Source organism: Pogona vitticeps, chromosome 3 (assembly GCF_051106095.1).
Source record: "Pogona vitticeps strain Pit_001003342236 chromosome 3, PviZW2.1, whole genome shotgun sequence".
Lineage (NCBI taxonomy): Eukaryota > Metazoa > Chordata > Lepidosauria > Squamata > Agamidae > Pogona > Pogona vitticeps.
This window is the reverse complement of record NC_135785.1, coordinates 6,071,414-6,094,685: the sequence shown is the minus strand read 5'-3', so window position 1 is coordinate 6,094,685 and position 23,272 is coordinate 6,071,414. Positions and strand designations below refer to the sequence as shown.

The 23,272-nt window shown below is 43.6% G+C and overlaps 1 protein-coding gene across 1 annotated transcript; it reads left to right on the top strand.

Moving 5' to 3' along the window:
- Window positions 1–698: 698 nt before the first annotated feature.
- LOC110088873 (cytochrome P450 2J2-like) lies at window positions 699–23,272 on the top strand. Its single transcript, XM_020811487.3, has 9 exons — window positions 699–931; window positions 8,717–8,879; window positions 11,048–11,197; window positions 12,024–12,184; window positions 13,182–13,358; window positions 14,553–14,694; window positions 15,293–15,480; window positions 20,048–20,189; window positions 22,718–23,272. The coding sequence occupies exons 1-9, from the start codon at window positions 761–763 to the stop codon at window positions 22,906–22,908; spliced, it is 1,485 nt and encodes a 494-aa protein (XP_020667146.3). The 5' UTR covers window positions 699–760; the 3' UTR covers window positions 22,909–23,272.

Below are 23,272 nucleotides of genomic sequence, written 5' to 3'. Positions count from 1 at the left end.
AAGGCACTTTCTCTGTGGTAGACGTTCTCACAGGTGACCTGAGGAAAACCAGCGTTTCTATACCTTTAAGGACCACCCATCTCTGTCTGGTTCCGCATCATTTCAAAACCCTGCCTAGAGATGTTGGCTATTCCCTGGTGGTCTCCCATTCATGTCCTAGCACGGCCCAACCCTGCTTAGCTTCCAGAATCAGAAATCAGCACATCCAGGGTAGCGTGGAGGTCAACAGAGGCATTAGTGGGGAGGCTCCCTCAGCATCTGGGTGGCATGTTGGCATCGTTCTCACCGTGACTTTTTACAGATAGGAGATGCCGCTCATTCGATCATGTGCTTTTTGGAGCCTTGCGTCCCCACCGCCATTGTTCTGGCATGGACTTGGAGGTCTTCGATGACACGGCCTTACCATGACATCTCTCCCCCCCAAAAAAACCTCCCTCCTCCCCCCCAAGTGTAATTAGTTGAGGTACTGATGGGCCCAAACTACCTTCCATCAAGAGAGAGATCTATAGATCAGATATAGATCCGATCCAACCATCTTGATAATGGCAGTTTGAGTCATTACTCAGCCAGATGTCCATGCATAATTAAGTATGATGAAAGAGGACCCCCCTGGTTTTCATGTTTAATATGCAGCACATAAAAAGCAGTGAGAGGAAGGACAAGAGATAAGCGGCTTTGTCTCAGAGAAAGGAGAAAGCTTTTGAACCAACCCAAGGAGTACTAGTTAAATACCAAGGCAGAAGAACAAAAAGCGAGAGAAATGCTTGGGGTCTGGGGATTGTTGACTATTCTGCCGATGGGGCTTCTGACCCTTCACTACGTGATGTTGCTCTGGAAGTACAAGCAGTATCCACCTGGACCATTCCCACTTCCTCTTGTTGGAAGCCTGTGGCAGACTGGCGTTGCACTTTCTCCAGATAGTCTTTTGAAGGTACCTTGCGGTCAATAACCAGCTGTATTGGAAACTTAAGGAATAAAATTTTTGGATTGGATCTTCTTCCTTTTTAATGGTTGATAAAACGGTTTCGGTAAAACCGTTCGTAACACGGATGTGTGGAATACAGGCGCATGGATGTTGCTTAGCAGATATACAGGGTTTTGGAATTTCGCTTAGGAGAAACGTTTAGTGATACAATTGGTCTAATGCTACCCAATTTCCCTGAATCTTTGACATGCCTGTGATAAAATTAGATTGGATACAGCATATGGTGATTTTATTCTATATAAAAGGTATTAGTCTATCAGAAACTGTGTGTGTGTGTGTGTGTGTGTGTGTGTGTGTGTGTGACACTCCTGATGTTTGACATAGACAGAGATAGAGAGGCTTCTACTGGGAATTTCCTTAACATGGAACTAAAAATAACCCATTCTAGGAGCAACTATGATGGTTTTTTAAATAGTTGTCCATTATTATATCTTCACTGAGTAATCTGCTAATGTAAGGTGTGACTATTAGAGGATAGTACTTTTTAGCTCCCTGGCAGGGAATACTATCGTGTAGATGTGGGTAGGATTGCTCTGTTTTGGTTTGGCTCCAACATGTGCAATTGCTAGGATCGAACCAAAGTGGATGGCTTGCTGCTTTCAATTTCCTATTCACTTTCAATTTCCCAATATCATTAAGTGGTTTAAGCAGAAAGCTTAGCTACTTAATGATAATGGGAAATTAAAAACATTTTTTTTAAAAAAATAGAAAGCTTCCTCCCTATTTTGTTTTGTTCTTTTTGTTCTTTTCCTTTAAAGGCAGGAGGACCAAATAGCCTTTCTTAAGGTGTGCATGGCATGCAAATGCAAGGATCGCAGCAAATGGCATACTGCACCTCTACATGAACTTAAGCAACCCTATTTATTCCAATCCAGACTCCTCCAATTTAGCCATGTACTCTAAAACAAAAAGAAGCATGTGTGGATGTATGAGGCATTCCATTACAAAGCAAATTAAATTCCCTAGGGCAGTTCCTTGGCGCTACTTAGGAAAAGTTGTTGGCGCCAGGAAGAGAGGAGGATTGAACATGAACTGAATTGACTCCATAAAGATGCCATGGCTGTTAGTTTGCAAGACCTGAACAGGGTAGTTAATGTCAGGGCCATTTGGGGGGTCAATCAACAATAAGGCCACCTTAAGTTGGCAATGGCTTGACAGCGCACATCAACAAGAACTTTGGAAGGTCTCAAGGCCAGACACAAATTGATGCCTGGCTAGATCTCTCAAGGAAACTACAATGACTTCTCTATTTATTTATTTTTGAGCAAGCGGCAGAAAACAGTAGGTACTGGGCCTTTCAGAAAGTTACTAAACACGGCGCCTTGTTTATGTGCCATCTTCACCTCACTGCTGTGTCCCAAGGCAGTTACCTCATTGTAATCTTGCGGAACACGGCAAGCGGTTGTGTATTTCCACTTCAATTAAAATGATAATGTCTAATGGCAATGGTATTTGCATACATTAGTTCAAATAGGAAGGCCCTCCTTTTTTGCCCTTCACGTCCTTCTTTTTCATGATGGGGCAGCGGTCACCCCCGTTCACAGGGATATTGTGTAAACATGGTTATTGCAGAATGAGATGGTGGGAAGAAACTAACATTGGGAGGGAAAAAAACGCAAGAACTGGCACATATTTATACTATGACCAAAGCATGCCTTCCTCGGTCTACTAGATGACTGCTCTTCCCTGCTGTTCGTTTTTGTCATTACTGTGGCATGTCTAATGCAGTGCTTGTCAGCCTCAATTTTCAGGACAACAATTCCCAACATTGATGGTTGTTGTGGGTTTTTCAGGTTCTTTGGCTGTGTTCTGAAGGTTGTTCTTCCTGATGTTTCGCCAGTCTCTGGGGCCGGCATCTTCAGAGGACAGGAGTAGGAACTCTGTCCGTGCTCTGTTGCTGTTTGTTGGATAGTTGAGTATTTATAGCTGTGGGAACAGCTTTTGACTTTTTTCAGGAGATAGGGTGTTTTTTGTTTGATGGGGGGGGAGAGATTATCTGTTACTGTGATTGATGGGTGTCATTAGCCGGTCTTTTTTGTGCCTCGAGAATACAATTCCCAACATTCCTCACTCCCCTCCCCCAAAATTAAGCAGGGGATTTGGGAAGTGATAGTCCAAAACAAAGAAAGATTTCCAAACTTTGTGGGACAACATAAGCAGTTTGTTTATTAACTCCTTGCACTGTGTTGTCTAGCAACTGTTGTAGAATTTTTAATTTCAGGTGAAAATTCTTTTAGCTAGACTTGGATGACCAAGTTGTCATTGTTTGGCCAATAAACGAACCATCACGAACTGCTGAACCAGTGCTTCATGCCCATCTCTACTCAAGAGCCCCATCCTTGTCCATCAATGCAGTACCAGCTCAATCTCATCGGAATATATGTACAATCAAGTTTTTTGAGCCCTGGGACAGATTCATTTTAGGAAAGTTTCCTGATTTATTTGGAATAGGCATTATGCCAATTGGACTATAGTTTTCTGTGCCTGTTTGTAGAAATTTGACATTGTTCACCTTCCTGTTACTTCTGATCATAGGGGTATGACCTATATTGTTGGTTGGAAAAATGAGCAATCACATGTTAATACAGTGGGGTCTTGACTTAAGAACGGCTTGAGTTAAGAACATTTTGACTTAAGAACCACTCTCATAGGAAAATATTGACTTGACTTACATACTTAGATTTGAGTTAAGAACTGAAAAAACCCCACGTGGGAGGCAGGGAAAGTTCAAAATTTGAACTTTCAGTTAACTGTTGGCCAGTGAAAAGGGTGCCTGTCTGCTTCCTCACTCCTCCCAGCGTTTAGAGAGTGGATTGGGAGACAGTCTTCGGACTGCCTGGTCCTGGACTGCCTGGACTGTCTTTTCCCTGCCTTCCCTGAACCTTTCTTGACCTAAGAAAAAAAGAAACAAAATATCCCCCTCTAGTGGTCGAAGACGGAATAGCAGCTTCCCATTAGTTTCTATGGACGGAAAAGAGCAGATACGGATCAAATGGTTTTCAGTGCATTCCTATGGGAAATGCAGATTTGACCTGAGAACTTTTTGACTTGAGAACCGCCTTCCAATACGGATTAAGTTCTCAAGTCAAGACCCCACTGTAACCTTTATAAACTCTTGGATGGACCCAGCCTGGGACTGATCTGATTTGTTTTCAGATTGTATTGACAGCTGCAGATTCATCACCACTGTTTGCCACAACTTCTCCAACTTCTCTCTGCCCTACATTTCTGTGATACAGCAGGAGCAACCATCAATCAACAGATAATCAATCCATCACATTTTCTGTAATCATCTCATCTTCCCTTAATATTTATTTAGCTCTTATTCTCCAGCTTCTTCTTTAGCAACTTTCCTGCTTTAGTTTTCCATCTGCCTTAAAAGCAAGTGGATCATAGAATCATAGAATAATTGAGTTGGAAGGGGCCTCGAAGGCCATCTAGTCCAACCCCCTGATCAATGCAGGAATCTAACTCCAAGCAGATCTGATAGATGGTTGCCCAGTTTTCTGTTGAATGCCTCTAGCGCTGCAGCGCTCACCACCTCCCGAGGTCATGGGTTCCATGGTCGTACTGCTCTAACAGTTAAGAAGTTTTTCCTGATATTCAACCTAAATCTGGCTTCCTGTAACTTGAGCCCATTATTACACATCCTGCACTCTGGGGTGACCAAGAACAGATCCTGACCCTCCTCTGTATGACAGCCTTTCAAATATTTGAAGAGTGATGTCATATTTTCGCTCAGTCTACTAAACAGGCCCTGCTCTTTCAGTCTTTACTCATTGGTTTCCAGTCCCCTGATCATCCTTGTTCCTTTCCCCCAGTTTGTTAACATCCTTCTTCAAGTGTAGCCTCCAGAACTGGATATAGTACTCAAGATAAGGCCTAACAAGTGCTGGATAGCGAGGAAATCATCTTTCATGGGATTTGGAAATGATACTTCTCTTAATGCATTTGCTTTTTTTGCAGCCCCATGGCACTGTTGGTTCATATTCAGTGTTTGACCTACAATCGCCCGTAGTATTACTGAGCCAAGTATCCCCCATCGTGTAAATGTGATTCCTCAAAGAATATTGTGAAGCACTGTTATAAAAAGGTAAAGGTTCCCCTTGACATTTAGTTCAGTCGTGTCCAACTCTAGGACATGGTGCTCATCCCCATTTCCAAGCTGCAGAGCCAGCGTTTGTCCGATGACAGTATCCATGGTCATGTGGCCAGGGCGACTAGACATGGAACACCGTGACCTTCCCACTGAGGTGGTATCTATCTATCAAATCACATTTTTACATGTTTTCGAACTGCTAGGTTGGCAGGAGCTGGGACAAGCGACGGGAGCTCCCTCCGTCGCGTGGATTTGATAAATAAATAAACAATTAAAACTTTTTTAAAATAATAAAAAAAGACATCATAGCTTGTGGTTGTTGTGGGTTTTTCGGGCTCTTTGGCCCTTTGAATGTTGTTCTTCCTGACATTGCGCCAGTCTCTGTGGCCGGCATCTTGCTGTCTGTTGGATAGCTGAGTATTTATAGCTGTGGGAACAGCTCTTGTCCTTTTCAGGAGATAGGGTGACCAGCGTGTTTTTGTTGTGGATGTATTGTTGTGATAAGTGGGAGAGATTATCTGTCACTGTGGTTGATGGGTGACTTTAGCTGGTCTCTTTTGTGCAATGATCCCTGGTCCTTGTGGCTGGGCCTTCGAGAATACATCATATCTTCTTTAGCAGGACAGCAGGATTTCAAAGGATGACAAGATCTTCAACAAAACATTGTAAAATGTATTCCCCCCCCCCCATTCTTTAAGATCACAGAAACTGATGCCTGGCCCTCCCAGTTTCTTTGACCTGAGACTCCACTTACCCACTCCAAATGTTATTGCCCTAGTTACTCCCAAGCAGTTACTCAAAGGCTGAGTCAAAAGGCATGTGGTTTCTGCTCACCCATGGTGCTATTATCAGTCACACCCATCTCACATGTGGCTGAAGCACTTTTTGCATAAGCACAGGTGGCTACAACGAAGAGGATGGAAAAACTACACTTTGCTCTGCAGGCACCTCGTTTATCTGCTTGCCACACCGTTGGTGGACATGGTGCTCCAGATGCTTCATGGGGGATGCTGAGGGTTTTATGACAGCCCATTGCTGAGATGCTTTTCTTAAGTGCCTGAGATTTTCACGGCTAGGTTACATCTGAGTAGTGGAGGAGAACCTTATTGGTTCACATTTTTATACAGACTCAATCCAAAAGACAAAGCTGTTCAGCCCGGAGTTCGAATCTCCACTGGGCCTCCTTAGCAGAAGGCTTAGACTCAATGATCTATAGGATCCCTTCTAGCTCTGCAATTTTAAGATCTTCAAAAAAACCATTTAGGCTTCAACACAAAGTTGTCTGTCTTTACGTCACACTGTGTGAATCTCTGCAAGCACATGAATTCTGTCAAGGGCCTAAACCTTGAAGGACTGTTGCTTTAGTTAAGAGCCTGAAGCCCTGGATGGGTTACAGGCCTCTTCCTTAGCAATCAGCCCATCCTGCTGTGCTTGCTGTGTGACCATACACTTTATTTCTCGAAGGGAAAGAGAACTAGAGACATTCTATGCAATATAAGGATCTTGTTTGTAGGCGGGGAAGACCTCTTGGCCGCTGCCTCAACTAGAGGTGGGACTACTTTGGAGTATTTTGTTTGAGATGTCTCTTCATGTCAAGACAGTCTCAACTGATGAGAGATCTGGTCAAATCTGCTGATGCCTGAAAGCTTGTAGGTATTACCACCCAGCTGTTGCATGCTTTCTGATGATTGTACAGACAATTTTCTCTTGTCTTCTGATTTCAATTTTGTGCCAGTGATGCTCATCTGCAGGGCCAGATTCTCCCATTATGCTTGGCTTCGTTCTTCGCTGGCCCTGCTAGCTTGTGCCCCAAGTCATCCTGGCTCATCTCCTGATGCATGGAAGCCACCTATGAGGAATTCCACAAATCCCATCTTGGATTGCAAATAAACCCCATCCTTTCTCATTAGCCCGTTGTTCTGCCCCTTCCTGAGTGTGCTCTCCATTCCCAAGCTTTACTTTCTGCTCTCAACTCCTAGTTTGATTCTTCCTATCAGGTCCCATCTCCACTCCTCCAGAACCTCAAGGCCCTCCGGTTCCACGTTCATTTCCTTGTGCCAGAATATGCAGACACAAAGCCCTGCCTTGTGAACTCTCCCAGGACATCTGGGGGAGTGCGCGATTCACATCTGCTGACTCCTTGTGTCGGAATCGCAACACCTGTTATGCAGAGGGAGACAATTCATTTCTCTTGAATTGCTGTATGACTTCCATTTTTATAGGTAAGCTCAGCCTTGCCTCTTGGTCCATCAGATAACCAGAATAAGGATCTGTCTGTGTTGATAGATGCCCTCTGTTTCCCATCGCATGCTCTGTTGTCTTGGCACAGGAGAAGAGATCTCCTTTTTTGGTTTGGAGGCAATGAAGACTCAAGAGAAGAAGGAAAGGAAAAGGATTAAATCCCTTAATGAGACAGGAAAGGAATAACACACAAAGTAAAGATCCTCATGCCCCCTACCCTGATTGTCAGGAACCCCAAGAATGACAAGAGGCAATCCCTTTGGATCTGGCTGGTAGAGATGGGTATGAACCGAATGACAAACTGTGAAAAAAAAAAACCATGAACTGAGGTGGTTCAGTGTCCAGAACTGGACACAGTACTCAAGATGTGGCCTGTTTGTTTAGTAGTTTAGTCGTGTCCGACTCTTCGTGACCCCATGGACCAGAGCACGCCAGGCCCTCCTGTCTTCCACTGCCTCCCGGAGTTGGGTCAAATTCATGTCGGTCGCTTCGATGACCCTGTCCAACCATCTCGTCCTCTGTCATCCCCTTCTCCTCTTGCCCTCACACTTTCCCAACATCAGGGTCTTTTCCAGGGAGTCTTCTCTTCTCATGAGATGGCCAAAGTATGGGAGCCTCAGCTTCAGGATCTGTCCTTCCAGTGAGCATTCAGGGTTGATTTCCTTCCGAATGGATAGGTTTGTTCTCCCTGCAGTCCAGGGGTCTCTCAAGAGTCTCCTCCGGCACCATAATTCAAAAGCATCAATTCTTTGGCGGTCAGCCTTCTTTATGGTCCAGCTCTCACTTCCATACATCACTACTGGAAAAACCATAGCTTTGACTATGCGGACCTTTGTTGGCAAGGTGAGGTATCTGCTAGTTAACTAGTGTCAAATAGAGGAGAAGTAGTAGCTCACAGGATTTGGAGACTATAATTCTATTACTGAATCCTAAAAAAGCATTGGCCTTTTTTGTAGCCACATCACAGTGCGAGCTCATATTCAGCTAGTGATCCAAGATGATTCCAAGATCCTTCTCGCTCGTATTATTGCTGAGCCAGGTATCCCCCATCTTGTAACTGTGCAATGAGTTTCTTTTCTGAGGTGCAGGACTTTGCACTTATCCCTCTTTAATTTCATTCTCTTGTTTTCAACCCAGTGCTCCAGCCAACCAGACCATTTTGAACTGTGTTTCTGTCTCCCAGGGTATTAGCAATTCTGCCCAGTTTTGTGTCATCTGCAAATCTGATTAGCATCCCCTGATCCAGGTCATATAGAAGTATGTTGAAGATCACAGGACCCAGGATTGAACTTGAAGAGTTGAGGAAAACAGAAGTGTGTTGAAATTATTCACATGAAATGATCTGCTTGGTTTGAACGTGGTTTTTCCCCCCTGTTTTGATCCAATGGCAGTGTGCTAAGCAATACGGGAAGATTTTCACTATATGGGTGACGCACCATCCAGTCGTCATCCTGTCTGGATTCCAAGCGGTGAGAGATGCCCTCATCAACCATTCCGAAGAATTAGCGGACCGCGCATTAACCCGATTCCTCATCGATGCACTTAATAGAAAAGGTAAGTTATCGAGAAGTTGATGAGTTGTTTCCTGGTAAGAAAGAAAGAATACAGTGGTGCCTCGCTTAACGGTGATAATCCATTCCAGGAAAATCGCTGTTAAGCGAAAACATCGTAAATCGGAAATAAAAAGCCCATTGAAACGCATTGAAAACCTTTCAATGCATTCCAATGGGCTTAAAACTCACCGTCCAGTGAAGATCCTCCATAAGGCAGCCATTTTCTCTACCTGTATAACGAGGAATCCGTCCCTAAACACAGAGGGGAGCCATTTTAATTACCCGGCAGCCATTTTGAAACCGCCGATCAGCTGTTAGAAAAACATCGTTTTGTGAAGAATCGGTTCCCGAAGGAGGGAACCGATCATCGCAAAGCGAAAATCTCCCATTTACACTATCGTTTTGCGATCGCAATTGCGATCACAGAAAGATCATCATAACGCAGATCCGTCATAATGCGGGGCAATCGTAAAGCGAGGCACCAGTGTATAGGAATTCTGTGGATAGATCAGTGATCTGGAGACTTCTCCTGCAGAAGGAAAGGAGCCATTGCACTGCAGAGGTAGCCACAAGATTGGTAACTTTGGTTCCTACACAAACCCAGAACAATAAAAGAGTAATGGGAATCAGTTTTAGTCTGATAAAGGTCTTTATGGAAGGCATGTGCCCTGAGGAGGTACTCAGCAGGAAAAGAGGAAGGCCAAATACGAGATGGACGGACTCCCTAACGGAAGCCACAAGCTTGAGCCTACAAGAGCTGAGCAGGGCAGTTGAGGACAAGACATTCTGGAGTTGGCTCATTCATAGGGTCGGCATAAGTCGGGGATGACTTGATGGCCCATAAGTACAACAACGAAAGAATTCTGGGAATTTGGAAAAAGCTTGGAAAAATCAACATTTCAGAGCTGTGAATTCAGCACCTGAAATCACGTCCTACCCATCCAACATGTCTAGACGGGAGCCGGTTTGGCTTCCATCTAATTCCCAGCCCTGAAGCCACACAGGGTGTAGCTAGCTGGAGTCATAACAAGTCTCAGCAAAGTTTCCTTGTTGTTGTTTTTTCCCCTCCAGAGACAGATGGGGATGTGCTAGCAGGAACAAGTCAACTGCTCCTCAGCTGTTGTAGTGGAGAAGAAGTGTTAATTGTCTGCTACCCTAAACACAATTGTCCTTGTTTAATTTTGGAAGCTTATTGGAGTCAGAGCGGCTTAGTACATCAATGGAAGGCCACCGGATGGTCCGAGGGATGGACAGTCAGGGCTAGGGGAGGAAAAGAATCCTGTCTAAAACCCTGAGGAGCAGCTGCCCATCACAATAGGCAATGTGAGGTTAGGTATATTGACGCTCTGATTCAGTATGAGAGAGCATCCAAAAGAAATTTGGGAATTCGTGTTTCATACCTTGATTGTTAGCCTGTGGTGTCCCTTTCAGAGTTTTGTTTTGTTACCCATGAAGCAGCCAGGAGAGATTGTCCATTGGGGGACTTCTAGTCACTGGAGTGGGGTGCTTTATCTCATCTACCTCTGGTCAAACTTCTTCTGTTTTTGATACCTTGTCCAGAATTTTGGAGCTTGGGTGCCAAATGACACATAACTCAGTCTCTCCTTTCTATCCAACTTTAAGAAAGTGATTCCTGCTCTATCCAGTTCCTGTTGTCAGTGATGGACTGGATGAGGGCAAACATATTGAAAAAAATAATTTAGACAAGACAGAGGTGCTCCTGGCAGATGAGGAAATACAGATTCACTTGTGCTGGATGGAATTCATGGACTCTCCCCCCCCCCCCCATCCATCTTAGATTCTTGTCTTGTTTTCCCTTGAGTTTTGAGGGATTCCCCCCCCCCCTAATTTCTTTGTCTTTGTCTTTACCCAGTGTGCCTCTTTCCTCTTTGGGATAATTTTGTCGATCCTTTCCCCTCACCCAATTTATTTGAGGATTTTCCAACCCTCTTTTTTCCTCCCTCCTATCCCCGGTAGTGTTGGGAATGGTTTATTTGATTATTTTTGCTGCTATCTAGACCCAGCTTGCTGGATCAAAGTGAAGAGAAGAGAAGGCATCGAGGGAGTTGATGGGGGTGGGAAAAATCTCCCCATATTCTAGTAGCTTTGTATGGGTAGGTGAGTGAGGTGATGAAATCCTGATTTGTTGTTGATTCCTGATGTCCTCAGGTCTTGCATTTGCAAACGGTCTCTCCTGGAAGCAACACCGACGGTTTGGTATGGCTACTATGAGGAATCTGGGGATGGGAAAGAAAGGCATGGAGCACCAAATACAAGAGGAAGCTCGCCGACTAGTGGAGCTCTTTGCACAGACCAAGGGTAAGTAACTAGGTAGGTTGGACTTAAGGAAGAGAAGACTGAGGGAGACATGATAGCCATCTCCCAAGATCTGAAGGGCTGCTCCAGGGAAGAGGGCATCGATTGATCCTCCATTGTGCCCAAGGGTAGGACAAGAATCCATAGGTGGACACCTGTCAGAGGGAGATCCAACCGGGAAATAAGGAGGAATTTCCTGATGGGTGAGAACCATGAAGCAGTGGAACAGCTTGCCTCCCGAGGTGGTGGGCACCCCATCGCTGGAGGTTTTCAAGAAAAGATGGGACAGCCACCAGTCCAGGATGGTGTGAGGTCTGGGATGGTCGGAGATCTCCTGCCTTGGGCAGGGGGTTGGACTAGAAGACCTCCAAGGTCCCTTCCAACCCTATGACGATTCTATGATTCTATGACAGTGGGAGATTATTATTTTTTTGCATGAATCGCCTTCTGCTGAAATCTGTACCTCTTATCCTCATCCCCATTGGAATAGAAACTCATGATTTCTCGTCATCGAGTACTGGAGCCTCAGCTTCATGATCTGTCCTTCCAGTGAGCACTCAGGGTTGATTTCCTTCAGAATGGATAGGTTTGTTCTCCTTGCAGTCCAGGGGACTCTCAAGAGCCTCCTCCAGCACCACAATTCAAAGGCATCAATTCTTCGGCGGTCAGCTTTCTTTATGGTCCACATGCATTTCTACTTTCCTCTATATTCTAATCTATGATCACCAGTTCCAAACACCTCCTGAAATGCCTCGTGAACCTGAATCCTTGGCATTAACTGGTAAGACCAAAGAGCATTAACACTTCCTGGGCATTATTTCATTTCCAGGGCAGCAATTTGAACCTCCCCTCTTGATCACTAATGCAGTGGCAAGTGTGATCAGCGTGGCGTCTTTTGGATACCGACTTCCTCCAGAAGACAAAATGTTCCAGGAACTGATAGCAGCCAGCGATTACTTTGAAAAATTTGCCGTCTCCTTGTTTCATGCAGTGAGTTGTCTTCTTCTTCTTCCTTATCCCATAGTTCAGAGGACGAAACGGCAATGAGCAGTCATAGAATCATCCATCCTAGCATGCTATTCTGAGCACAATGATTTCATCTCGTTTTGGAAGCTAAGAGGAATCCTATTAGTCAAGGGTGTTCCAAACTTGTTAAGGTGGCTGTGCTTGAATCGTGCCTTCTGTAAATGGGGACGACCAGAGCAGAGCTACCTTAACAGATAGAAACAAGGCTGATTGAAAACTTCTTCCTTTCTCTCTGCCAATTCCTTTCTCTCTTTATTTCCTCTTTGGTCATCTTGGTGTCCTAGTGCTAGGCTTCCAAGTCTTTAAAAGAAAAAGAAAGAGAGAAAGAAATGGGCTGGGAAGGGAAGAAGAAAACAAGCACACTTAATCACCAGGTTTGGGGAGGAGAAGATTTAAATAGCAGTCAGTTCCCTACCGCCCGGCCTCTTTCACTACTGCTGTAGCTTGGCTGGAGAGGCTTCAAAGAGTACAGTTACAAAAGCCTTTACATTGATTCAAGTGGCCAACACATCTGAACCAATGCAACTGCATTTCATTTCAAAGAAGTAGATGCTCCAGTGGCGGAGGGGAAAATCTAGGCTGGTTCACCTGTTTACAGCATGGAGTCAATAGAAAACAATGTGAATCTGACCATTCCTGTCCCAGAGCATCTCTTACTGGAATTGTCAATACAGTCGCTCTCTAACACATATCTATCCTCTAGCTTTTAAATAATGAAGTCCAGGTCTGGCTTCTCTACAAAAGGCTACACCTGGTGAAACTGTTTGAAGTGGGTGAAATACATTCCTGTCTTCTCTTTTTGCTTGGCATCCAGGAAGAATTTTGAAAATCAAAACACCCACCACTTCTTTAGTCGGAGCCCCAAAATAATTCAGACCACCAGGTTGGCTAATTCAAAGACATCAGCTGACAGAATGCGTTATCACAACCCTGACGGGATTTTCTTTTGTCCTACCCGTAGATCTATAACTTGTTCCCATGGCTCATGAAACACCTGCCAGGGCCGCACAAGAAGGCGTTTTCATGCATGAACAAGGGAGTGCTCTATGTCGTTGAAGAAATACAGAAGCACAAAGAGAACCAGAACTTACACGAACCACAAGATTTCATTGATTTCTATTTAATTCAGATCGAGAAAGTAAGTGTGCTGCGGAGGGATGTGACTCTGTGCGGGAGGATCACAATTCCTGCATAGAACTTCGCCTTTCCTGTGCAGGATTCACCCAGAAGGAGGGAAATATGTAAAATGCATAGGGTTCACTTTGCTGTGCAAAGTGTGATGCTACATTTGCACTTCACATCCGGCAAGTGCAAATTTGGCATCAGGCTGAGGACGGCCAGCCTTCATGGTATACCCAGCTTCTATCAATTTCTATCCCAGAAGCCCAGGGGCAGTAAAGAGTACTGCTTCTCTCTTCCTGTATTTGGACTATCTTGCTCTTTCCTGAAACCATTACACAGGGTTGTTAGAATAGACGGATTGTAATTATTATGGACTCTCAAGTTGGAACAGACATATAGCAACCCTAACAGAGCTTTCAAGGTAAGTAGATATCTGAGGGGTGGTTTTACCAGTTCTTTTCCCCCAGTCAGTTTCCATGGCTGAGATTCAAACCCCTGAGTCTTACCCACTGGGTATCTCAGCACCCTTTTAGCACTTATTTGTAGACTGATTCCCAGAAACTGCATTTAATGCAACTGCATTAGGAGTCAAAGGGGAAATAAGGAACAACTGGATTGGTGCCTGTGGCTGTTTTAAGCTGTTGTCCAGACTCATGTAGGTCTAAGTCCCATTTAATTGACCATTATTCTCACCCAGAACCATCTGACCAACGGGACTGAAATTTAGAGGAGACCAACATTTGCTAATAGAAGGGCACACCTCTGCTCCGGCCACCTCTAGCTCCTGCCCTCTTCAGATGGAAATACAGAACAGGTAGCCTCAATATGGGACCAAGATGGTAGTTGTACACTCAGAATTAAGCTTTGCCTCCCTCTTTTTCCATCCCCATATACCCTGACCTCATGTGACCTGAGATTAACCGACAGGGTAACAAAGCTTCAGGCTACAAAATGGTTCGTTATAGCCCTTGTCGTCCCGTATTGATTCAGGAAGAAATTGACTTAGAAGATCATTCTTATGAGGTCTTTTTGTGCAGCGCTTTTTTGAGAGTGACGGGCACATCATTTCACACGTCTCCCTTTGGTGCCCGTTTTCTAGTTTCCGTGGTTCTCCTGCTCCCCTCCCAGAAAGCTCATTAGACGTAGAAGTTTGGTTTTCAACTTGGATTGGTTGTAAGAAAGCCTTTCATTTTTGTGCTTCCATCCTAAGAGTAAAGGTGACCCTACCTCTACTTTCAGTGACGAGAACTTGGCCCAATGTATTCTTGACCTCCTTGTCGCAGGGACAGAGACCACGTCAAGCACTCTGCAGTGGGCGCTGCTCCTCATGGTAGCTTATCCAGATATCCAAGGTGAGAGATACCTGTGCAGCAGGAGCACAATCTCCTATTGTGTCCCACAGGGATGAAAACCTGTAGGCATCCTTCAGTCTCAAGAGACTATGGTAACGTGCTCTGAATGGAGGACTTGGAACAGCGTCTAGTGTGGCTGAGAAGGCCAATTCGAGAGTGACCATCCCTTCCACACTGAAGACAAATACAATCTGTCCCTTGTCTGGCTCCTTGATTGGGCTGGTTTTGGGACTGCCTCTTTGCCTCGGCCTGCTGGACAAGGGTCTCTTCAAATTGGGAGAGGCCGTGATGCACCGCCTGCCTCCAGGGTGAATGCTCAGAGGTCAAGGTTTCCCATCTGTGGAGGTCCATTCCTAAGGCCTTCAGATCCCGCTTGCAGATATCCTTGGATCGCAGCTGGGGTCTCTCAAGACTGAAGGATACCTACACAACCTGATCGCAACCTCTATGATTATATTTTAAAAACCCATAAATATTTAAAAATGCCTGCAGGCCTCAGGATTTAATTTCAAACCCTAACTCACGTTTCAAAAGTGGGAAAGAAATTCAAGGCAATCACTTTACAGAATAGATATACATTTTTCCCTCTTTTGTTTAGAGAAAGTCTACAGGGAGATAGAAGACGTTTTTGGTCTTTCTCACTCCATCTGCTACCACGATCGGAAGAAACTGCCGTACACCAATGCGGTGATTCATGAGGTCCAGCGTGCGAAGTACATTTTACCCGTGGGGATTCCCAGGCGGAACACGAAGGCTATGAACCTGTTTGGTTTTCACATCCCAAAGGTACAGAAGAGGGGCGCCGTTGCAGGGGGTTGATCCAAGCGCAAATAGCACTTTAGGAGATGCCTCTGCACAAGAACGTCCTGCAAGGAGCAAAATGTGGAAGGGCACGAAAACCCAAACCCTGCTCCCCAAATCAGGGGAGCCTATCAGGACAAATGGGAATGATGGATGGCATAAAAGGCTGAACATATAAGGTTTTAAAAACTATAAAGAATAGATAACTTGTGTATCAATAGCTACCCTTTATCTGTCCATTAAAGGGAAGCTATTTATACACATTTTATCTATTCTTGCATAGTTGATAGATAGATAGATAGATAGATAGATAGATAGATAGATAGATAGATAGATAGATAGATAGATAGATAGATAGATAGATAGATAGATAGATAGATAGATAGATAGATAGATAGATAGATAGATAGATAGATAGATAGATAGATAGATAGATAGATAGATAGATAGATAGATAGATAGAAGCTTAATCCAGGATGCCCTCTCTTCCTTCCTTCCTTCCTTCCTTCCTTCCTTCCTTCCTTCCTTCCTTCCTTCCTTCCTTCCTTCCTTCCTTCCTTCCTTCCTTCCTTCCTTCCTTCCTTCCTTCCTTCCTTCCTTCCTTCCTTCCTTCTTCTCATCCATCATCAGCTCCTTCCTTCCTTCCTTCCTTCCTTCCTTCCTTCCTTCCTTCCTTCCTTCCTTCCTTCCTTCCTTCCTTCCTTCCTTCCTTCCTTCCTTCCTTCCTTCCTTCCTTCCTTCCTTCCTTCCTTCTTCTCATCCATCATCAGCTCCTTCCTTCCTTCCTTCCTTCCTTCCTTCCTTCCTTCCTTCCTTCCTTCCTTCCTTCCTTCCTTCCTTCCTTCCTTCCTTCCTTCCTTCCTTCCTTCCTTCCTTCCTTCCTTCCTTCCTTTTCGGAGTGTCTTTCCTTAATGCCAGCTGCCTGACCCACAAGATGATCTCCGTTGAGGCTCCTCTGGGTGGCCACCCCAAGGGAGGCCCATAAATCCTCTACAAGAGGCCTTCTTTGCGGTGGCTCCAACTTTAGGGAACCAGCTTCCAGAGGAGTTCTGCCTAGCCCCCTCCCTGTTGATATTTAGGAGGGAACTAAAGATGCAGCTTTTCATGGAGGCTTTCTACAGCAACCTTAGTTGATCTCCTGTTTTTCCCCCTTTCTTTCTTCATCTGCTCTCTTTTGTATGCGATTGGTCTGTGCCATCTGTTTTTAAGGGTCATTTGTAAGTTGCTTTTAATACTTCTATCTATATTTTTTGTTTTGTATTACATTTGTTGTAATCACCCAGAATAATGCCTTGGCACTAATGGGAGCGGGATAGAAACCAACCAACCAACCAACCAACCAACCAACCAACCAACCAACCAACCAACCAACCAACCAACCAACCAACCAACCAACCAACCAACCAACCAACCAACCAACCAACCAACCAACCAACCAACCAACCAACCAACCAACCAACCAATAAATATTTGTCCCTCACCTGGGACCCAATTTGGCTGACAACACCACTAAAACAGATGCAGGAAAATATAGATTTTCTAAAAGGTACAAAACAGTTAAAACGTAAAGACATTTAAAAAATCTAACAAATAACTAAGAAAAAGCTACATTAATGTAGCCTTTTAAAGCTACATTAAACTATAGCATTAGATAATCATTGAATTAAAAAGGCAATTTTAAAATGCACTAATAAAAAAAAGAAAGCACAGAACCAATCTATCTAAAAGAATTGCTGGATAACTCAGTGGTTTGGATCTTTGGCTGTGGATCCAGAGGTTGGAGGTTCGATTCCCCCCCCTGGGCCTCCTTGCCAGATGCTAACTTGATGATCCTTAGGGTCCCTTCCAGCTCCGCAATTCTAAGATGATGATGATTAAAAGTCCTTTCCTCAGTGGCCAGTCAGATGCTGTAGGAAAGCTTGTACAGAGTTCCTTCCTTGTCCTAGAAAGACAACAGGAGGTGGCATGTTATTTCTAACCTCTTAGTGGCTGCTAAGCGGTTAAAAATAGATAGATACGGGAGCAGCAACTGACAAGAACCTCTCTCACCTTCCTACTAAAAGTTTTGTGAGGGTGATGGGAGTGAAGGAAGGACCTCATGGTCTCAACTGCTTCTTTGTTCAAATGCAGTCAACCTTTCAGTATTCTGCTTACTCAGACTTTCTTCAATGTTTTTGACCGGTTGATTTCTTTTGACCAGTGACTAACTCCAGTATAAGCGTTGAATCAGTCATTTTACACGTCAAGAGATGAAAATGGCACCAAAACATGAATGTTAATGGAAGAGCATAATGGAAGATAATGGCCAGGCATCAAGCTGCTAGCCAGCCATTATATGATCATAGAATAATGGAAGGGGCCTATAATGCTATAATAGCCCCCTATAATGCTCAATGCAGGAATCTAAATCAAAGCAAATCTCTGACAAATAGTTGTCCAATTTCTCTCTCTTTTTTAACATTTCATTCATATCTAAACATACAAAATTTAAAGACATTTAAAAATCTAACAAATAACTTACAAAAAAAGCCCACACAATTAAACATCCCCACTTCCTCTGTGGATCAGAGATTTCACTGTAATCTGGTCATCAGTGTATCTTCAACGGATTCCAGTGAGCACTGCTTCATTATTGACTAATTTCCCTCCTAAGTTCCTGTCTTTTTCTGGGCCCAATTATATATCAACTTACAGCTTTGCTTCACAAAATCTCTTGGGTGGTCCTGTAATGCCTCTGAAAGCGTGTCTAGTTCTGCAATGTCCAATAGCTTCTTTAACAACTCATCCATCATTGGTGTTTCTACATTCTTCCATTTTAGAGCCCAGAGTAACCTAGCTGCTGTGAATATATACAGTAGACTATATTTTATTTTCTTGTCAGTAATTTCTGGCATTATATTCAATAATAACATTTCAGGTTTAAAACTTTTTTTTTTTTGAAAAATCTCTTTTGCCATTTCCCAAACCTGTATCCAAATTTTTTTTGCTGTTTCCCATGACCACCACATATGGTAATAAGTACCTGGATTTTTTTTTACATTTCCAACAAACATTGCTGATCCCTTCTGACATTTTTGCCAATCTTACAGGGGTAAAGTGCCATCTATAAACCATTTTAAGGATATTTTCTTTACGATTCACTGGCTTGATCATTTTATCATTTTCTCTTGAATGCCTCCAGTACCGGAGCGTTCACCAATTTCATTATCATACTGTCCATCATGACTAACAAACATTGAGTGTTTCACCCTCCATAAATGTGTCTTTGCTCTGTCAGCCAAGTTGATGCCCACCTTAGCATCTCATGCTAGTGAATTGCACAGTCGATGGATTTTGTGAAGATGGAAGTGCTTCTTATTTTTATTTATTTATTTATTTATTGAACTTGCATCCCGCCCATCTAGACAATGTCTACTCTGGGTGGCTCACATCAAATAGAATAAAAACAGTTAACATATAACAACAATTTCACAACGGTGAACAATCATTCAAGACGGAAATAAAAGATGAATCAAGTGGTGCCCGGAGGGAAGGCCTACCTAAATAGTGAGGTTTTGAGTTGTTTTTTGAAAATATCTAGTGAAGGGGCCAAGCAGATTTTGGTGGGGAGATTATTCCAAAGACGGGGAGCCACTGCTGAGAAGGCCCGTTTTTTTTTCCTTCCGGGCCTCCCTTGGTGTTAGGCTCCTCAGCCACCCCTCTTGGCTAGAACAAGTGATACGAATAGATCCAGGCTTCCTTTTTCACATCTGTAACTTCCTGCCATTTGGCTCCACTGGATGGTCCTGCATTCGAATATGAGGAGAGAGGAAGAGACGATTCTCCCCGTTTTCTACCATGCATATTTCTGTATCATGCAGCTCTAAAATGTACAGTGGTGCTTCGCTTAACGATGATAATCCATTCCACGAAAATCGCCGTTAAGCGAAAACATTGTAAAGAGAAATTAAAACCCCATTGAAACGCATTGAAATCTGTTCAATGCGTTCCAATGGAGTAAAAACTCACCGTCCAGTGAAGATCCTCCATACAGCGGCCATTTTCGCTGCCTGTATAGCGAGGAATCCGTCCCTAAGCACAGCAGGGAGCCATTTTAAGTACCCAGTGGCCATTTTGAAAACTCGACGATCAGCTGTTTTTGATCGTCGTAAAGTGAAAATCGGTTCCCGAAGCAGGGAACCGATCATCGCTAAGCAAAATTCCCCCCATTTAGACCATCGTTTTGCTATCGCAATTGCGATCGCAAAAAGATCATCGTAAAGCAGATTTGTCACAATGCGGGGCAATCATTAAGCAAGGCACCACAGTACTGTGTTCCACAAAGCTAATTGTATCATCCTCCTGTGTAGACAGCACGGTCTTTGTTGACTTCTATGTGCGGCTTATGCAGAACCGATGCACTTCAGTTCGATGGTCTGATACACTTCCTTAACCACTCTACCCGATGGTGTGGCCAGGTCTCCTCAAGAAAAAGACAGAAATGCTACCATTGCTGAGACAAAGAAACATTCTGGTCCAGACACATTCTGAGTCACGTTTTTCCTCTTTTCAGAAAACCCTTATTGTTACAGACCTGAACTCTGCGCTCCTTGATCCCAAGAGGTGGGAAGAACCTGGAGAATTCAACCCAAGCCACTTTTTGGACATGGAGGGAAATTTTGTAGCGAGAGAAGAATTTTTACCCTTTGGAGCAGGTAAAGGTAGAATATATGTGTCATCAAATTCAGTGGCTTGTTTCAAGGAAAAACAAGACTCAATTGGAAGAGAGGAGAACAACTTATGATGCTACTAATATTGTAGAACTAGAACACCCTTCAATCTTACTTTAATCACTGTCTAAATCAGGGTTTGCCAAAGTTAAGCAGTACCTGATTCAGGTCTGCTTAAATCAAATCATACCATTGGTTCTAAAAGGTGAAGAGGGGAGCAGGGGAAATGGTTCCTATTTTCACATGCAGTGGTCATGTAGCAAAATACGTACCTTTTGGGAAATGATTTTCAGCAAAATTGGTGTAAGAACAAATAGAGGTGGGCCCGAACTAGCGATTCAGCAGTTTGTGTCGGTTTCTTTCTGGGCCGAATGGGCGTTCGGTGTTCGAACCCCTGCCTCTTCCATCAGGCATCCACTCAGAGGCAGCACTCAGAGGAGGTGGGGCGAACCCAGATTACTTTATGCTCCGCACTGGGCTTGTAATAAAGATTTCTTTATGCAAAGTCAAATTTGTTACCTCTCTGGCAATTATTCCCATCAATCACTAGAATGGGAATTAGCCCTTAGTGGGAAGCTTTGTCTCCTTTCTCTTGCCCAACTTTGTACGCTGACGTTTGCCAAGCAGCTGATGAGTAAACTAAAAGAGTTTGCATTCCCTTATGCAGACAATTCCACAGCTCCTTTTCATGAAATATGATAATCTGCTTATCACCTATGTAAATATTAACATTCATTCATTCATTCATTCAATCAATTTATATATGGCCATCTGATGTGCCAGCTTCACCGAGCCCTCATGTAAACATCCGGCAAACTCTGCATAATTCATTCAGTACTGAGTTTTTTTAATCTTTATTTTATTACTTCAGCTGCCTTGCCCTATGTTGTTATCTCTTCATTACATACATAAGTGTGTTTTAAGTGTGTACGGTTTGTTCTTAGAATCTTAGAATGGCAGAGCTGGAAGGGACCCTATGGGATCATCTAGTCCAACCCCTGTTAAGGAATGGGGGAATTGAACTCCCAATCTCTGGCTCTGTGGCTAGATACCGAAACCTGATTAAAAAGAAATAAAAGCATTTTTTTAAAAAATTGTTAGTGCGTGAACACGCAGAAAAGTTTCAGCAGAATAACTTCAAGGTCCTTGTGACTCACACAGACACAATCAGCTTCTTCCACCACCAGACGTATATTTACAGGATATTTACAGATATATAGAGCGACAGCATGACACCATGAATTCATCAGAAGAGCAGGAATACATCTTCTCTGCGCTGTCCACATATATACACTTATGCCTCTGGCTGTGTCCAATCAGCACAGATGTTGCATCATCTTTGAGCCAGCCCTCCTGAGTCACAGTGACTCAGCATTTTGACACACCTGAACATCATGGCTGCACAGTAGAACATTTGTTCTTCTCAGGCCTGTAAATGTTCTACTCTGAGGGCTGACGCTGAGGGACAGTCAGTGATGATGATGGGATGAACTCTGGAGGTGAGCATGGGATGTTACCTTTAGGAAGGATAAATATAATGGCCTGGCTTCATCATTAGAACTGATGGATAGCTCGGGGGTTTTGGTCTTTGGCTGCAGATCCAGAGGCTGGGAGATCGATTCCCCCACGTCGCCTCCTTGACAGGGGCTGGACTTGATGATACACAGGGTCCCTTTCAGATGTGTAGTAACCAAAGATGTGGCTACATGTAAAATAAAACACAACAACAACCTGTTTTTGAATGGGCTTTAGCATACTTGAAATCAATTTTTTAAATTCTGGCTACATGATGCACAGGGAAGTGCAAATTTTTCTGCCTAGGAGGTGTGAATATTTTTGGTTGCAGTGTGAGTAACTCAGCTGTTACAGGGTCATTTAAAAATATTTAAAATATCACTTCTCTTCCCCCCGCCCATATTATAATTTCCAGTTGCAAAAAAAAAAAACAAAAAACAAAGCGTGTTGATTATATTCCGCCCCATAGCGCTTCAAGCACTCTGGGTGGTTTACAAGTTAATTATGCAGGCTACACATTTGTCTTCAGTTCTGGAAGATGAACCCACAATACTGTACTGGGGCAAACAAATGATCATGGATAAATTAGTTGATGTTTAATAAAGTGGATATTATACTTCTGGATAAGCAACAAAGAAAGACTTAGCTTATAGAAGTTGGAGTTGCATCAACAAGCAGACTCAAAAGCGCAGAAAATACATACATTGCTAAGTAGCAAAGATTAAGATAAGAAGTGAAAAGAATATGGAAGCAGGATCAGGCCATCCTCCTCCCAGGCTAATTTCAGCAACTGGAGTCCTTCCAAAATCTTGGATTACCAATTTAAAACAGCTGCCAGCATTTGCTAATTGGTTACCTGAAATTCAAAAAACAAAAAAACCTAGATTCTGCAAATATGTCATTTCACCTGCAAATTTTTAGGACTTGACTCCTAATTTTATAGGCTTGACCCAGCAATGCTAAGACAAGAACAACCACAATCTTCATTTCCTCTGCAGGGGCCCGGATCTGTTTGGGAGAGCAGATGGCGAAGATGGAGCTCTTCCTATTCTTTACCAACTTGGTGAGGGCTTTCAGATTTCAGCTGCCGGAAGGAGTTAAAAAACTCAATCAAGAACCTGTAGTAGGTGTAGCCATGCATCCCCACCCTTATAAACTCTGTGCTGTTCCCCGCAACCAATTATCATAAATATATAAATATATATAAGGTAAAGGTTCCCCTTGACATTTAGTCCATTCATGTCCGACTCTAGGGCGTGGTGCTCATCCCCGTTTCCAAGCCGTAGAGCCAGCGTTTGTCCGTAGACAGTTTCCGTGGTCACGTGGCCAGCGTGACTAGACACAGAACGCCATGACCTTCCCACCGTGGTGGTACCTATTTATCTACTCACATTTTTACATGCTTTTGAAATGCTAGGTTGGCAGGAGCTCACTCCATCACGTGGATTCAATCTTACGATGGCTGGTCTTTGACCTTGCAACACAGAAGCTTCTGTAGTTTACCCCATAGTGCCACCACGTCCCTATTATTATTATTATTTATTTTATTTATA

Coding starts and splice junctions, on each gene's coding strand:
- LOC110088873 (XM_020811487.3), top strand. CDS start 761: ATGCTTGGGGTCTGGGGATTGTTGACTATTCTGCCGATGGGGCTTCTG. Junction 13,359..14,552: donor ATTTAATTCAGATCGAGAAA/GTAAGTGTGCTG, acceptor TTCCATCCTAAG/AGTAAAGGTGACCCTACCTC. Junction 14,695..15,292: donor AGCTTATCCAGATATCCAAG/GTGAGAGATACC, acceptor TCTTTTGTTTAG/AGAAAGTCTACAGGGAGATA.